This window comes from Coturnix japonica, chromosome 22, assembly GCF_054131305.1.
Source record: "Coturnix japonica strain WE chromosome 22, WE-NBRP24, whole genome shotgun sequence".
In the NCBI taxonomy this organism is placed as follows: Eukaryota; Metazoa; Chordata; class Aves; order Galliformes; family Phasianidae; genus Coturnix; species Coturnix japonica.
The window spans coordinates 2189108-2205940 of NC_140684.1; the positions used below are offsets into that span (position 1 = coordinate 2189108).

General features: G+C 54.7%; 1 protein-coding gene across 9 annotated transcripts in view; it reads right to left on the bottom strand.

Moving 5' to 3' along the window:
* Positions 1-15871, bottom strand: part of RAP1GAP2 (RAP1 GTPase activating protein 2) — a 51110-nt gene extending 35239 nt beyond the window's left edge. For 2 of the 9 annotated variants that reach the window (XM_015881191.3, XM_015881190.3), the window contains exons 1-3: positions 15000-15871; positions 12925-13041; positions 3336-3371 (exon numbers count right to left, since the gene is read on the bottom strand). In XM_015881191.3, coding sequence (XP_015736677.2) covers positions 3336-3371; positions 12925-13041; positions 15000-15343 — 497 coding nt within the window. In that variant the 5' untranslated portion in view covers positions 15344-15871. Of the gene's footprint in view, positions 1-1111; positions 1306-3335; positions 3372-5741; positions 5930-10926; positions 11525-12924; positions 13042-14999 lie in introns of those variants that run through there. The other 7 variants (XM_085521859.1, XM_015881196.3, XM_085521858.1 and 4 more) reach the window with 5 other exon arrangements.
* Positions 15872-16833: the final 962 nt, after the last annotated feature.

A 16833-nucleotide genomic window follows, 5' to 3' on the forward strand; every position in this document is an offset into this window, starting at 1 on the left:
ATTATCCATTTTCACAGATGGTAATAAAATCAAAGGTATTTTCTCGGACAATCTCTTCCCAGACCTTGTCCCAGCAGGACCTGAGCACACAGTGATAGTGTAACAGCAGCCAGCCCTGCAGCTCCCAGCAGGAAGCCAATCCATTGCCCTCCCCTCAGTGCAGCTCTGATCCAAGAGTACTGGAGAACCTCAGGCCTACGTGCAGCTCACCTCACTCAGCCTCACACTGCCAGGTGAGCACCATGCACTCATCTGTGGGAAGGTGAGTTGTGCACACCCCAACCTGCACTAGTTGGTGCACAGGGCTCTTCTGTTCCATAGAGACACAATTTCATTGTGATTTTTGCTTCAAAAGGACAAAGTAGGTGGAGTAAAGAAGTGGAGCCTGAGGGCTGAGTAGAAGCCTCAGACAGAGGATCCCCACAGGGACAGCCCTGAGCAACTCAGAGCTACATCACATCCCAGCACACCACCTTGCACTGAGCCCAGAGTAGAGCTGCAATGAGCTCAGGATGGGGTGGGAGCATCTCTAGTACTGCCCAGCCCCGGCAGCCCCTACATCTACCCTGTGCAGATCAACGTGAGAGAGATCAGCTGGACCAGAGCTTCTGTGTGACACAGAATGATCCTTCGCCATGATGTCCTCCTCCCTCTAGAGTCACCTTCCTGCTTAGGAGGTTGCTCTATCTGCAGAGTTACTCTGTGCTGGGATTCCACTCCCACACACACCAATCCCTGGCGTGAGCTCCAGACCCACCTGGTAGCACAGTGGTGCTGGTGTCAGCCTCCTTTGGCAGCATCCCACCATCTCACACTCCCCAGCACTGGCCCCAGCCAGCCCCTAGCAGGGCTGCGTGCAGACAGACAGCACTTGGTGGCACCTCCCGAGGGCAGTCCATGGCCATGCAGTACAAACACCTAAATCTGCAGCAACCCATGGTTCCACACATTAGAACCTCAGCGCTCCCCTTCTGAGTGCCCCAGCACCTCCAGAGCCTTTGCTGCATGCTTTGCAGCAGCAGAACCACTGCACAAAGCAGAGCTCTGCATGCACTGCCAACTGCAAAGCCAGAGCAGGCTGGGCACAGGGCACAGCCAGACCTGCACTCACCAGAGCTTCCTGGGCATTTTGGAGGCCGGGCCTAAAGGCAGCAGCTCAGCAGCAGCTCCTGAACAGCACAGAGACGCTTGGAACTCTGCAGTGCATTTGCTCACTGACTGCACCTGCTAGTGCGTCCTGACGCCTCCCGGAACAGAATAAGGCCGAGCACAGCCTGACCACAATGTCAGGACTGACAATCTCCCTCCTCCGGCTCTCCCCCTCTGCAGCATCCACTTATTCTCTCCAGTCTCCAGTCCCTCAGACATATTCATGGTTACCATAGGAACTAATGAAAGCCAAATTAAAAAAAGAAAAAGGAGAGACAGACAGAGGGAAAAACTGCTTTGAAGCTCTGGTGCCACCTGTGTGTTCAGCCCGCTGCATTCTGCAGCTCTGCACAAGTGGGACCCAGCTCTGCTCCCACGCCAGGAGCCGGCAGGGGCACACAGCCACCCCAGGGTCCCTCTGCAGCCGAGAGCTCCAGGCCCAACAGCACTCACTGCTCTGCTCTGCCAGATTCCTGCAGGTCACTGTTGATGTCTGCAGTGAACAAGGCTTCTTGAAGCACTCTGGCACAGATGCAGCAGCTCATCTTTTTGTTAACAAGTTATACAGCGGAGCAAATTGGCTACGCCTGGTATCCCAGCCAGAAGGTTGCAGCAATAAGAAGAGGGCTTTAGCAAACCAAAACGGCTTTTACAAATACTTAATGTGGCTCTGGATGGGCCCCAATTACAGAAACATTTTGCCAGGCAATCTGTGCACAAAGCAGAAGCACTAAGAGGTTGTGGAAAGCATCAGCTACAAATAGATGGATGGAACACCTACACGGACACGCTGCTGTGTGAACACCTCGGGGCCACATGTGATGCTGTGTGGCCACAGCCCCCTGTTGCACTGTAGGCAGAGCACCCCAGGGCCCTGCAGCACCCGGCATCATGCTGGGGCCATCATGGTACTGCTGTAGTGTGACAGAGACTGATAACAGTGGAAAGAAGCTTCTGCTCCATGGAAAAGCACATTGCTTGAAGAGGTAGGTCATTGCAGGCACTGCCCCCATAGCTGCAGCTCAGCAGGGCTCTAGCTGCACTTCATGAGTACTTGAAGTCACCTCCCAGAAAGTAGTTTTTATTCCCCTACTGCACTTTTGCAGACATGCACTTGTGTCAGGAGACACATGTCAGCAGTAAAGATGCTTTGCTATCACCTCATGCTTTATGTAGGGAGGGAAAAGAAAAAAAAAAAGAAGAAGAAGAAATCAAAAGCAGCATCTGCCCCCAAATCAGGCAGGTAGTGCGGAGGAGCACAGCAGATGAGCACCCCAGGGTTGTGGGGTCACACCACAGTCACCACCCCTCAGCCCAAGCACAAAGGCATGTGAAGGCACACAGTGCCCATGGTGGGCACAGAAGGTCAAACAGTATTTTTGCCTCAGAATAGTTACAAAGGCCCTGAAAAAAAATAAATAAATAAAAGCCAGGGCACAGCACAGTGTGGTGTACAAGGCACAGGAAAAGAAAACACACCAGAGCTGTAAACCTTGACTTAAACTTCTCATTAGTTCACCAAAAACCTGAGCGGTGAGCTTAGCAATGGCACTTCTGTTGTGCTGTTTGCAAAGGGCATTTCACAGGCTCCTTCACTCAACAGGTTCCCCAAAGGCTCTCTGTATATTTTTCCATTAATGAATAATTAGCACAAGTAATGATTATAAAGAGAAACCACATGAGCAGTTACCCATCCATGTTACTTTGAGCCCAAGAGAGGCTCAGTCAGAAGATTTCTGTGCTAGCACACTGCAGTGCTCACAGAGCTGGGAACAGCGGGAGCGCTCATGGTAGAAAATGCCCAACCTGGGAAGTGCTACAGGGGAGAGACAGGGGCTGACACAGGGTGTCCCTGGAGCTGGGGTTGGCTTTGTTGGTGAGACGTCCAAGAGAACCACGGCCACACGGACATATTCCCAGTGATGCCTGCTGCAATGCCCAGAGCTGTCTGGGTACAGCATGCTCCATCCCTGCACTCTGAGCCACCAAAACACCTCATCCCACCTCACTGCAGATGCAGGATGTGCCTGGTGGTCACCCAGGCAGCACACAACAGGGCAGCCCCATGGAGCAGCACCAGCACCAGATGGAGGTGGCTGGGAACAAACCCTCCCAACTCAAAGCCAGCCCAGCCCACCATGGACTTCACAGGACAATGGTTTGTAAGAGAAGAGTGCAGTACTCACTTCATCTTCAGGCTGGCCAGCATCGTCTTGTCAATCCTGGGGAGAGAACAGAGCAGTGTTATTGCGGGCACAGGGCCGTGCCTGTGCCACCATGGGTCCTGCTGGACCATTCAGCCTGAGGACCTGAGGTGCAAACCCTGCCCATGCATGGCCCAGCTCATTCCTGTACTTCCCTCTTGGCTCTTCCATATGGGTTCAGCTCTCCCGCCGTGCTCCCAGATCCACTTACCCATGCTCAAGCTCCCCCCATGCTCCACTCCCCAGCTCCCCATACAGTCCATGTGTGATGAGGACACAGCTGAGACACCTCTGTGCAGTGCACCAGGACCCACAGCCCTGCAGGAAGCCCAGGACGTGGTAAGGACCCACAGTGCAGCAGGGCCAGGCACTGCGGTGCAGTGTTCATTGCTTTGGTACTGGTGATAAATTATGGTCCCCAAGGATTATTGTGGTTAAAGCTGTATTAATATTAATTGATGCAAATCATTATAATGTCTCAAAATGCAAAATGATGCCTTTTGGCAGTAATTGCAAGTATTACGATATCTGCCACGTGAGTTAGTTCCCCATCTTTACAAGCAACAATAACAAAAGGCCAAAAAAAGTAATTCCGAAAGCCCAGTTGTGTGCTCTGCAACCACAGTGCTGCAGGAGCGCAGCTTCCACCCTCCAGTGCTGCACTTCCCCATCACCACGAGGCCACAGCAGCAATAATGCAGGGCTGCATCCCCACAGTGCTGTGCTGCAGCCAAAACTGTGCCACCAGCCCATGGGGATGCTACTGCTGCTTCATGGGGGGGGGGGGGGGGGGGGGAGGGAAGGGAAATAAAAGAGTGAGAAAGAGCACTGTACTCCACAGCTGCACATTAGGTGAGCATGGTGCTCAGTGCGGGACAGCTGCTCTGGTGGCACCACTCTCCAGCTGCAGCTCAGCTGGCAGCATGTGGTGCATGACAGCACCGCAGTGCCCCATCCCTGGGCTGTGCAGTGCTGCGTCTGAGCACTGGGAGCCCCGTGTGGGAACGCAGCTCCCATGTCCGTGGAAACGGATGTGGCCGGTAGAGAAAAAAACAAGCGCTGTTAGCACAGTGCTGTGAATAGCAGCTGCAGCCCAAGCGGGGCGGGGGCTGTGCCGGCCAGTTGTGGGGCTGACTCCCTGCGCTGCCACAGGAAGGGCGTGCAGCTGTGAGAAGCGGCCCGGCAGCAGGGAGCACTGCCTGCACTGCTCACTGTGCAGAAACTGATCCCCATATTAAAAGATAAGAAAAGTTGATGCTGCTCCCTGATCAGCCCAGACCCGGCGCTCCAGCAGCACGCGGCCATTCAAGGACAGCATACGATGCTTTTCCTGTGCTGCTCACTGGTTAGCTGTTATCTCTTCCCTGCAACTGTCGAAGCAAGGAAGAAGTGAGCAAAGCCTGACTGCCCCACGTGCCCTGCGGGGCGGAAGGCGTTGGGCTCCACCCGTCCTTGTGCCACCTGACCGATGGTGGGATGAGCTCAGCACTGCCACAAACAGCAGCTGGAAGGCAAAGCTGCAATTCCATCCCAGTGCAAAACAAGCCCAAATGTCACAAAACTTATTTACAAATAAGTTAATTGGGGTGCTTCCTTATGATTTTTATATCAAGGAAAAAAACAACCATGCAGCACAACATCTGACTCCAGAAGGTTTTGTCAACCCTTGGCAAGTTTGCTGCTGTCCCACACCACATCTCAGTTACTCAGCACTTCTCAGGGGCCCAGGAAGCACAGCAGCCACCAACAGTCCTCCCCAAACCACTGCTGCCTATCAGGCAGCCCAGCTCCGGGCAGTGGGAAGCAGCCACTTCCAGCCCTGGGAGGACACCCTGCTGTGTGCCAACAGAGCTGCCAAGCTGTCAGCTCAGCCATCATAACACATAAACACAGCACTGCCCTGGAATGGCATAAAACAATGAGAAAAAGAGGAGAAAGGGCAGAGAAAGAGAAGTGCTGTTTTCTTACAGCCTTTCCCTATAGAACACAACACTTAGAAAAGGGACACAAGAAATACAGCATTCCACTGAGATCAGTGCACAGGTGGCAGCCACGGTGCTCTGTGCAAGGACAGTGGGTGCAGGGAGGGACCAGGGAGGCATCAATAGCTCCAAGCCAGGTGGGAGCACCTAATGTGCTCCCAAGACTTCTGCGAGCATCACTGTCTGGGCAGTACCCATGGGGTGAGCAGGGAGCTGACAGCTACAGGGTGCCCCACAAGTGCTGTGCCACGGGAGCTCTGCACCAGGACAGCAGCAGCAGCAGCAGCAGCAGCAGCACACCTTCCCCAGCATCCCCGCACTCCCAGAGTGGTCAGGCTGTACCATGAGCTCCCAAAGGGGGAAGAAAAGCCGTGAACAAGCAGGCACTGAAGCAAAAGTCACTCACCAGCCATAGCCACCGAAGGAGATGCTGCGCTTCCTCTGGAACATGGTGGCTGCTTGGCGCTGCCGCAGTGCTGTGGCCGAGGGACACGGTGTCTGTGCTGGCAGCATGATGCACCAAGTTCACAAGGGGCTGCTGCTTCCTGCCAAGGTGGGGGACCCTGATGCTGCCAGGTTGGCTGCCCCACGTCGCACTGCGAGGCGCGTGCACACACACACACCCACCAGGAAGTCATTTCCTTTTTTGTTGTGCGGTTTTGTTTTGTTTTTGTGACCTCAGGCTTTTCACAGCCTTGTGCACAAACATCACATTTCTCCTAATGGCTGGAGCCACGCGGCACCACGGCAGCAATTGGCACCAGAGCACAGTGGAGTCACACTGTAGGTAAAACCAGCAGCTGCGTCACAGCCACTGCAACACAACGCTGCCATGTCGTGCCAGCAGTGACGCCACCTGCACAGCAGCTTCTTGGGGCTCACATCCCACTGCTGGCAGGTTCTGGAACCCCAAATGTGCTTCCAAAAGTCCCAGCACTGCAGAAGCCAGAGTGAACCCAGTGCACCCTATGGGATATGGGACAGCAGCACATCGAGTGCTACACAGAGACACTCGGATTCTGCCAGATATGAGGAAGGAGGAGGAAATAGAGGACTACAGAGAGAAACCACATATAGGGCAAAAGCCCAGACTGTAATACAGCTATTCCAGCTCTCACTTTTCTGCTCACGTTAACCTCTCCTTAAAGGAAAAGATGATGAAAATCCTTCATATTGTAAAGCTCTTGAGGACATTTGTTTCAAAATCCAAAATCCAAAGCATGCTGATGGTTTGGAAGCTGCAGCCCAGGCACCACAAAGCACCTGGAGCACACAGTCCATAGAACACATTCCTCCCCCGCCTCCTGCTCCACACTGAACCTTTACTGCTGCAGCAACACAATGCACTCACTTCACTCTCCCGCGGTCATGCCTGGCTGACACACACCAGCTGATCCCTGCCCACAGCTGCTCACCATTTCCATGCCTGAATACAGCAGCGGGAGCTTCCCCACATGGCTGAGTTCTGCACTGCATCAAAACAACGCGGCTGCAGCAGCTCCTGCAAACACTGGCATGGCAGAGGTAGCCATGGGAAGCCTCAACCCACGGCTGGCATCACATCAGAAGCAACTCTGAGAGCAAAGGAAAACAGGAGCTCTCCATGTAGAAATGTGCTTTTACAGTGCTGTAAGCACCAATTACTGCATCTCATTCTGCCACGTCAGTCCTTGTGTGAACTCACTGGTTTGGAGCTGCAGGAGGCATCAGGAAAACAGTGAGGGCTGCACGAAGCAGAGCAGCGAGCACCCAGCCCCAGAGCCCCATGAAAAACACAAAGTGAAAGGCAGCATTTGGGCTGAGCAAAGCCTAGAGTTATCCTGACATGGCAGCCCAAGCTCTGCAGGGCTCTGCCTGCTGCCCTGTGCCCATCAGCATCAGTTCAGCTCAATGGGCACCTCCCTGATGTGCTCAGGGCAGCACCTGCCCAGGCAGCCACACTGTACAGCACAGCCAGGAGTTTGCCTGCAAGGACACATTCCTGCTTTGCTTCTTCCCTCCGAGGTAGCTCACATGGCTGGGCACAACAAACAGAGGCAAAAAGCCTCCTCCTTTCAGAGCAGGTGCAGCCGTATCAGAAATGATCAGCCAGATCCAGGAAAAAAAAGCCTAGGGGAAGATGCCTCCATGGTGCCATCTGCATGACACAACATTACAGTCTCACAGGGGATCTCCAGCAGAACCAGCAGAGCACATTGCCCAGCTCACCACACGGCCCCAACCTGCTCTTCTCCTGGCACAGGGCAGAGCATCCAATTGTTAACAAGCAAACAAGTACAGCCAAGCCCTGCTGGAGTTGTGGGGCCTGGCAGACAGGGGTTGTCTGGGTTTTCAGGTGGCTCCATGGTGGCACAGCAAGGGGAGGTAACAAAGGAGCAAGATTGAAGGGAGGAGAGGCCACAGTAATAACAGCGTGCTGACAACTATGTGCCATTAAAGCTTAATGAGTACAAACTACTGGGCTGATCCTGTTTACAAAGGGAAGCACACTGCCAGCCCATGCTGGGGCTGTGGCTGCTGGGCAGCCCTGCTGGGGATGGAGCTGGGGCGGTGGGCTGCCTCCAGCACCTCCCCCATGCCCGGCTGCACCGCAGAGGAATGCAGTAGGGTGAGCTGCACGGAAGGTAGTCCAGAGGGGCTCCAGCTGTGACTGCACCAACCACCCTCAGAAACGTGCATCTGCATGGAGATTGTGGCTCCGAGAGCTCCTGGGGCAGCTGCACAATTCCACAGCCCTGCACAGCTCCTGGCAGCACAAAGTGCTCGAGGCAGTGACAGCACCTGAGCACGGAGTCTGCACAGCACAAAGGGCCCCCATGGCAGAGCCAGGTTCTGTCCAGAAAGGGCAGTGCAATTCTTTCTTCTGCTGTGTGGGCTGAGGGAGATGGATTGCATCATTAGTGCTTTAATATTGCATGTGGTGCGCTGAGGGCATTCATCTTTCCATTATGGTCCTAAGGAAGGTTGTGGGCACCCAGAAATATTAGATTTTGTCCTGGCAGGAAGAACACACTGCGAATATCAGCATCCTCAAAGCAAAGGAAAGGAGTCAGAATTACTTCTGACTCAGTACATGGAATGTTTTTAACGGCAGTGCTGATGGAGTGAGATGAAGTGAGGATCTCAGTGACTCAAGCAGCTGCGTCCCACTGAGGCCAGGGCTGCAAACATGGCTCTCCAAGGCAGCCATTCCCCACCCAGCAGCACCACAGTACCCAAGCAGTGCCACGGCTCTCACCAGCAGTAAGCAGGGCAGCTGCTTGCCCCAGCAAAGGGCAGCACAGCACTGACAGCCACACACCCACCAGGCACCCGCCTGGTATGGGGAATCCAAGAGCTTCTGCCAGATGGAGCCACTCTGCTCCCTGGGAGCAGAAGGAACTGAGCTGCGCCGGCTGTTTATCTAAAGCCTGCTTGTTAAACTCATTAGAGAAGGCTCATTACATCCGAGGTTTAGCTGGGAGGATCAGCCTGAAACATAGAGCAACAATTGCACACACATCCAGACAGAAATGAAGAGATAATTCCCAGCAAAATACTCAACTGGCCAGAAAATAGTGAGGAAGTTAAACACGTACGTTATCAGCAGCCTGCAAAGCATTTAAGAGAGGCAGCCTTACCCCAGGTGCTCCTACCCAAGGAGCAGACAGCAGTGGGAAAACTCCCACTAGAGGAGGGCAAAAGAGAGCAAACTGCGAGTCCTGCTGCTTCCCCTGAGGTGGGCAGCAGCACCTGCAGCTCCAGAGCTGCACCCAGGGGAGCAGGGAGTGCATGGCCCAATTCCTGCAGCAAGCAGATGGGGATGCGACCACAGCCTACAAAGAAACTCTGGAAAGACAGAAAAAGATCTGCTTAAGCTGCAAAGCAGGGCTGGCACAACGTGGGGGAGGGAAGCACAGGTATTAGACTGGAGCGCGTTTGGGCTAGAAGTCAGGAGTTTATAAGCTTTAATACAAACAGCCCCTGGAACCGCTCACTAAGTGGAACCATAAGGAAGAAGCCATCCATGCAGTCCTGCATGCCTGCAGCCCTCCTCCTGTACAGCACACTCGGGGACACCCGCACCCACTCCCCCTAAGGCCCAGGAGCAGATGGCTGAGACTTGGCTGCCTGCAGCCAGAAGTGCTGCTGTGAGATTGGGAGTAGGCAGCAATTGGCACTCGGACTTGAGGCCAAACTTGTACATGGCTCCATCCAAACACTGCAAAGCAGGACGCACCAGGTTAGGATACAAGCTTGTCAAGACCTTGCTAGACCTTGCCAGCATCACCTGGATTTTTCCATCATTTGGGGCAGGTTTGCAAGATCTGGGCTAGATCCAAATCAGAATGAAGAAACAGCCTTCTGATTGGCACCCAACTTGGAGGCAGATGTTAAGTGTAAGCAGGGATTCATCTGCCCCCATGAAATTGGAAAGAGGTCTGGGGAGGATGAGCTGTTTTTAGCTCCTGGAAAAAATGCCTCATGGTAATGTTGCTGCTGAAGTCCTGTTCCTGTTTCCACAGCAGCCACTAAGGATGCGCAGAGCAGCCTGACTGCAGGTGGAGGGCGGCAGCAGCAGCAGATGGGCTCTGAGCACCCCCAGACCCACTGCCACACAGCACTCACAGGGACGGGGGGGGGAGAGAGGAGGATGCCACGTCTCAAAGAGCAGAGCTCTGCTGCTGTGGTTGTCACGAGCTGCCCTTTGGGAGGACCTCGCAGCAAAGGGAGAGGGAAATGTTTGCTGGAAGCAGCACACGCAGGGAGGCTGCCTGCCGTCTGGATGCACAGCTCTTGTTGAATCCGAATTTAGACTCACTGGCTTGTTTCCAACTCTTGATAAATCACACCGTGGGGACAGATATTGTATCCCTTGTGTTCCTAAAGCAACAAGCAGCCTTAAATAAAACAGTGAAGCCTGGAGTATGAAAAGGATGAGGAAGTAAGGCAGCACACAGCAGGCTCCATCTCACACCCGTGCACAAGGATGCCAACAACACGCAGCCCTTACAGCCCCACAGCAGGCACCACTCACTCTGCAGGGATGAGCAGCACAATGGAAGGACCGCACTGTGTCCATGGGCATGGTGCCTCCACCCCGGCACAGGGAGCAGTGTGGGGTGAGGATGCCTGGGCACACAGCACAGCAGTCTCTTCCCTTGTCCTATTTCTGTCAAACAGAAGCTCTGCGGGCTCCCTGGCAGCAAGGTGCCCTGCTACAGACAGGACGATGCCCCCCAGCCCCACCAAGAGCTGCTGAAAGCTCCCACCAGCCACCACCAACCCAATGAGCAGAGCACCAAGAAGCCCCTCTGAAGTCACCTCCTTTGAATTTTTAGCGTTTAACATAAGCACTATCAGTCACTACACCAAGAGATCATCACACAGAGGGCACGTTCCTGGTGAGCAGGAGGTGCCCCTGCTCCCATCCCCAACACACAACACCCACATGCCTCCAGTGCTCACTGCATCATTTAAATGCAAACGGAATTGTGAAGAATTTCAACAATAGCTTTCCCAGCTGCGCCTCGCACTGACATCCAGCCGAGCCCATCCCGGATCAAAACAAGGAACAACGCAGACCTGAATATCTCCTGTCAGAGGCTTACCGTACAGATCTGCATCCCAGTCTCCACATGCTATTTAAATCCTTCCATGTACTGTGATTGCAGTTCAGATCTGGAGGGACTCGGAGCACCTTACCTTGATTTCCCGGCTGCTCCCTCTATGCACAATTAACACTGCAAGCATCAGCGTCGGATGAGCGCAGAGAAGCAGATTTCTCCGCCCCGCGGCAGCCCGGGAAGCAGCTGCAGCTATGGCACCGTGGCTGGGGGTGCTCTGCTGACAGAGGCATCGGCACGGGGGAGGGGGCACAGCATCTCTCTGCAGTCTCACAGCCCCCTTACTGCATCGCACCGCTCACTGGGGGCTTGGAAAGAGATGCTCCAGGCAGTACAGTGCTACTCGTGGGGCTCTGCAGAGTAACCCCAGCAGCACAGCTGGGGGCTGAGCCCACAGACCTCCCTGCAGCTGTCAGAGATGAGGGACCGTTTGGTAAAGAGAGGCAGGAAAAAAAAAAAAAAAAAAGAAAAAAGAAAAAGGAAAAAAAGGAGAGAGAAAGAAGCCCCACCATGCTAGAAAATGGAGCAAAAACCTGTGAATTCCACTGTCAAGCACATTTCAGCCTCATGTGAGCCCCTCCATCTGCCATGGCTGCGCTAAAGACAGACACAGACTGCATCCAGGCAAAAAAAGAGCTTCCAGGGCCAAACTCTGTACCCAGAGGAATGAAAGTCAAAAATTCTGTTGCTCCTGATGGGGACAGGTTTGGGGCCACCCCTTCTAGTTTATGAGACTTGCCCCAGAGTCTTCTGAGAATGCAGATATTCACAGACACACATACTGTCACAGCAGAAATCCCATCGAAATTAAATGAGTTTGTTAAAAAAAGGCTGAAGTTACAGGTGTGCACCAGTGAGACTGGAAGCCAGTCTTTGAGCTCAGATGTGGAACAAAGAGCACTGGTGTTTGCAGAACTGCATCAGGCCCCATGTCCCCATCCTCCTGTAAGTGCTGTTCAGGTGAGATGGATGAGCACTATGATGTATCAGTAACAAAGCTAATAGAACATCCACTGCCTCAACCCCAAATGTGATCACCCACCATCCTGCTCAGCTTGTCACCATCACCACACAAAGAAAGACCTCTTGGACCTCCTGCCCTCTGCTCTCTGGTGCAGAACCTCCCCTTGGTGTCCCCCAACACAACTCCATGCCATGCCCTCAGGCCCTGCCATGTTCCTAGCCCAGCACAGCCCGGTGGATCACTGTGGGTCACCTCCCCACCCACTGGGAAATCAAATCAGTCCCATGGAATTAACTCCATCAGCACTTAGTTCTAATTATAAATTACATTACAAGCATTTAAGTTCCACATGATATATGTGCCTGGATGCTGAGATTAATGCAAACTTTGATGGTAATTTGCAAAACTCATTTAAAAAAATCAATAGCTATCACAGTGATTTTGACTGTCCCCACTAAGCCTCTCTGGTGGAAGAGGAATCCCCATCTCGGGAAGCAGATCGTGCTCCAGCCCTTCCTCCTCCTCCCAGTCCTGCTGAGACAGGTGGGCAGCCCCCACTTATGGGCAGGTGTGCTGCAGGGATCTGGGGGCTCTGCTGGCAGGGGAAAGGCTTTCAGCACACAGCCACCCAGAAAGGGGCTGCTCAGTGCTCCTAATGAGCAGAAATATGGACCCAGTGCTACGTGTTCATGCAGGCCCACGAGGCTTTTATGTGAATGGTGTTTTACCACCACTCAGATCTAATCCATCAACAGCACACGTGGCACCAGAGGCAGACAGAGCCCTCCTGCATACTACCAACAGTGTGACTTCAAGATGCATTTCCAAGGAGTTCCGAAGGAAGGACTTCAAGCACTGAACAAAATGATGGTGTCAGAACATACACTCTCCCAGAGGGATCACTTACAGCTGCACCATGGCTGTGCAGCCCCTGGGTCCCAATGCATTTGCTCAGCAAAGCTGGAGCGTTCTGTGTGCAATGGGGTGAAGCAAAGCACAGGGGAACCGTGTGCCATTACCTGCTGGGTGAGCCCAGGTCAGCGCGGCTGACGATGCGATGCTGCTGGGGAGAGTACAGCCACTGGAAGGCTGTCAGCGTCCTCTCCTCGATGCGGAACCGTCCCTCCCTCACGTACCTAAAAATAACAGTGAGAAAGGCTGAAATATTTATTAGCACGGTGCTGTCAAGAGAAGGAGATGCAGGGTACAGGGAACGGCTGGCCCAGAAACACTGCTTCAAGTTGCAAGTCAGGCAGTAATAATAGCAGCACGTTCATTAGTGAAAGCAGCAAAATTACAGAACCAGTGCCCCACTTGAGCCCAGCCCAGAGCCTCACAGTGTCCCCACAGCCCCAGCCAGGTACCAACCCTGGAGCAGCACCCCCTGACATCCCCCCGGTGTCTCCCCAACATCCCGCTGCAGCTCTTCAGGCACAGAAAGGCAAACAATGAACAGTTGCAGATAAATGGGGGACATTTCCCCAGGAGGTCGAGGCACAACAATGCTGCCCAGCACCCCTCAGCCCGAGTTGACAGCCAGCACCCCCAGCACTGCTGTATATCCCCACTGCCCTGCTCACATGCAGGTGTGCTGAGCCCCAGCACCAGTATTGACTGCGGGAGCAGACAGATGCCTTCCTAACCTTGTTTTGAATGCCAGGCCAATGTTGAAGCTCAATGATAATCAAGTTATGAATCGGTGTTTATTATTTTGATTAAAGCAGAGCATGCTCTCCATTATGTAAGCAAGATGCCCATGCCTGCCATTGTTCCCATCTTCTAGCACAAAACTCTGCTGCCTGCATCTCAGCTGTGCTTCATCCTTCCTCCTCTGAACGTGAAATTTCATCAGCAATTCATTAATTATTTAAAGCCTCTGTAGCATCAGTTGGGGATGCACATACATACACACACACCTGGAATTTCGATTCCTGTGCCCATTAATCGGAACAAACGGAAGCCAAGAGGGAAGAGGAGCCTGGAGGCACCGCCTGGGAACGGCACAGGTCAGTTGCTCCGGGCAGCAGTAAGCTGGGGAGGATCCCGGAGAGCCCCGGACAAACTGAGCTGCTGACTTTTCCTGGAAGATGGTAGCGAGGGGTCTACACTCCTAGTGCCCTCTGACAGCTCATGAGTGTGGTACTGTTGCAAAAAGCAGCAACACACAAAGCAAAACGTCTTTTGGGGAGGAAGGAGAGGGTGAAGAGGAATGGCAGAACAGGCAGGTCAAGCAGCCGTCACAGCATTTTGGGTCTAAGTTTGCAAGAAAATGTGCAAACTCAGAATGCCAAGGAGAAGCTAAAAACAATCCTCAGATGATTCCCGTCCTTGTCAGACAGCCCTGGCCCCAGCCTCTGTCCCGGCCGTGGGGCAGTCCCTGGGCCGCTCCCAGCTCTGCGGCACCCCCCGGAGCCTCTCCGTTCGCATCCTGGCACGGCTACAGCGCCCTGCTCAAAAGTCACACGCCTCTAACGTCACAAACTACACAATTAAAGATACAAAGATATAGAGAAAGCTCGTTCCCAATGTCAGCCTGTCCCAGCGGCTCCGGCCGCTGCCATCACCCCATCCACGGAAGGAAACAGCGGGTAACCACGCTCTATGCTGCCCCAGTACCCCTGGCTCCCTAACAAGAGCCACAATGCCCCCAAAGCATCCGTGCCTGTCCGCGAGACTTTCCTGGTGCAGCTACAACAGCCGAGTACGCGCGGAAGCAGAACGCTGCCTCTGCTTCTTCTCTCGCGCAGGACGGGGCGGCTCCCCAGACCACAAAGCTCTGGGACGGGGAAGGTCTCCGATCCTCTCCCGCCCCCGCGGCTCCACAGATACCGAACGCCGCCCGAGCAGCCGCGGCTGTGAGCTGCACCGCCCGCGCGGAGCCGTGAGTCCGGTGCGCCGCAGGAGAGCTCGGTGCCCGACTGCCGGGGCTGCACACACACACACAAAGCTCCCGGAGCTCCCAGGAGCCGGGATTCCCCTCCTGGCTCAGAGACAGCCCCACACACGCAGCTCAGGACCCCACGCACAGCGACCCCCGAACCGACCCTACGGAACCCCTCCCGGCCGCTTCCGCGGCCACAAGACCCGCACCCACCAGCGCACCAGCTCCCAGCGCCGCTCCCCCGCCGCTTTGCCCGAGGCCATACCGCCTCCGGGCGGCCTCGCCGCTCTCGGAACCCCGAACCGCAGGGCGAGGTGAGGCGGGGCGGCTGTGCGGGAGGCGCGGAACCCCCGCCAGGTGCGTGCGGTCCGGTTACGCAAAGAGTTACGCAACGCCCGCGCGGGACATCGGCGCGATCCGCTCAGCGCGCAGCGACATTTCCGTAGGAGCCCGTTTGCAGAACGAACTTCTCGAGGCAGCGCTGCATCCCAACTCACAGCTCTGCCTGCGGGGCGACGCGCCGCCCCATCTCCGGAGCGCTGAGCACCGCGAGTCATTGGGATGCGCGGAACTCAGCCGGGCTATTCGGCCCGAACCTCCGGGAAGGGCTCCATCGGGTACCGATGTCCGTCTGTAGGAGCTAATGGCCCGGCGAGCGGGAACGTCAGATCAGAGTTATTCTGCTTCAGAAAGCCCGCACCGCTCTTTGAACGCTGCTTTCCCCTTCTGTGGTAACCGGAGCTGCTGTCGGTGTCGGTCGGCTCGTGGTGCTTAGGGAACAAATGGGGCATCGTTTCGAAAAGGTTCAAATCGCTCTCAGAGCGGTTTCTCCAGAAGGATGTCCTGGCCCCAGATCTCTGATCTGTAAGAACAGGCCCGGGATACCGAGAGAAGAGCCCCAAAGGGGAGGCTGGTCCCAGCCCTTCCCACCCATCCGGGTTCCCCCCGTGCTGGGTCTGCCCAGAGCTCCGCTTGACAGTGTAGGAGCAGCTGCTGGCAGAATGGCCGCTCCAGCAGATACCTCGCGGGTGAGATACGATCAGACCCCATTGTAAACGCTGAGCTGATAATAAACTTACTCAAACTCTCAAGCTTCCAGCCCTCCATTGCTTTAAGAAGCTTAGTTTCTCGAAGCAGCTAGCAGGCACACACACACATCGTCCCAATTCAGCTGTAAAGCAGTATGCGAGGGTAAGTTAAACTCGAGTTTTTAAATGAAATACATTCAAAGTTCGTCCAGTAATTTACCGGTGGCTGAGGGCCGGCACTGCGCCGAGCCGCCGGGGGGCAGTGCAGGCACGGAGCTGCGGAGCCGCGCCCCGGACAACGCCCGCAGAGCCCCGCAGCGCCCGCGGGGAGTGGAGCTGTGCTGCGGGCTGCTCCGGACCGGTCGGATAACAACCAGAGAGGGCGGGGGGCAGCGGGAGGCCGAGTGCGGCCGCACTCCCGTTGGAAGGCGTCTCGGTTCGCCACGGATGGTGGCACCAACCGCCGCTGTGCGGGTCATAAAGCGCCCGGCCCGCAGGAGCAGGAGACCCAGCGTCGGAGCGAGACACAGCTGGGAGGGGCGCGGGGTGACCGCGGGTGGGTGCTGCTGCACTGGGACTCAGCCGAGGAGACCACCCCGGCACATCCCGGCCTTTACACCAGCTCAGTATAGGAGGGTGAGCACGTGGGAGAGCTCATTAGAATTATTAATAGCGTGCATGCATCGTGCATATATCTCGCTGCCTTCTAAACTCGTTGTTCCTTTTCTGGTTCTTCATTTGACCCATATCATCCCATCTTAGTTGAAGGTGTGGCCTCATTATCGAATTATGACTTCAGAAGTGTATTTGAGCACTTACTGTTGCTCCCAGTTCTGTCTTGCCCTTAGACCTTCATTTCTTCCAGTCATAATGTGAACATACTACACTTAATTTTCGTGGTGCTGTTGCCAACTTCCACAACACACTCATCACATCCCCTCGTTTTGTTGTTTCTTCATTTCACAGAGCCCCAGAACCAGAGGGGCTCACAGGAACCTCTGGAGACCCCCCAGCCCAAC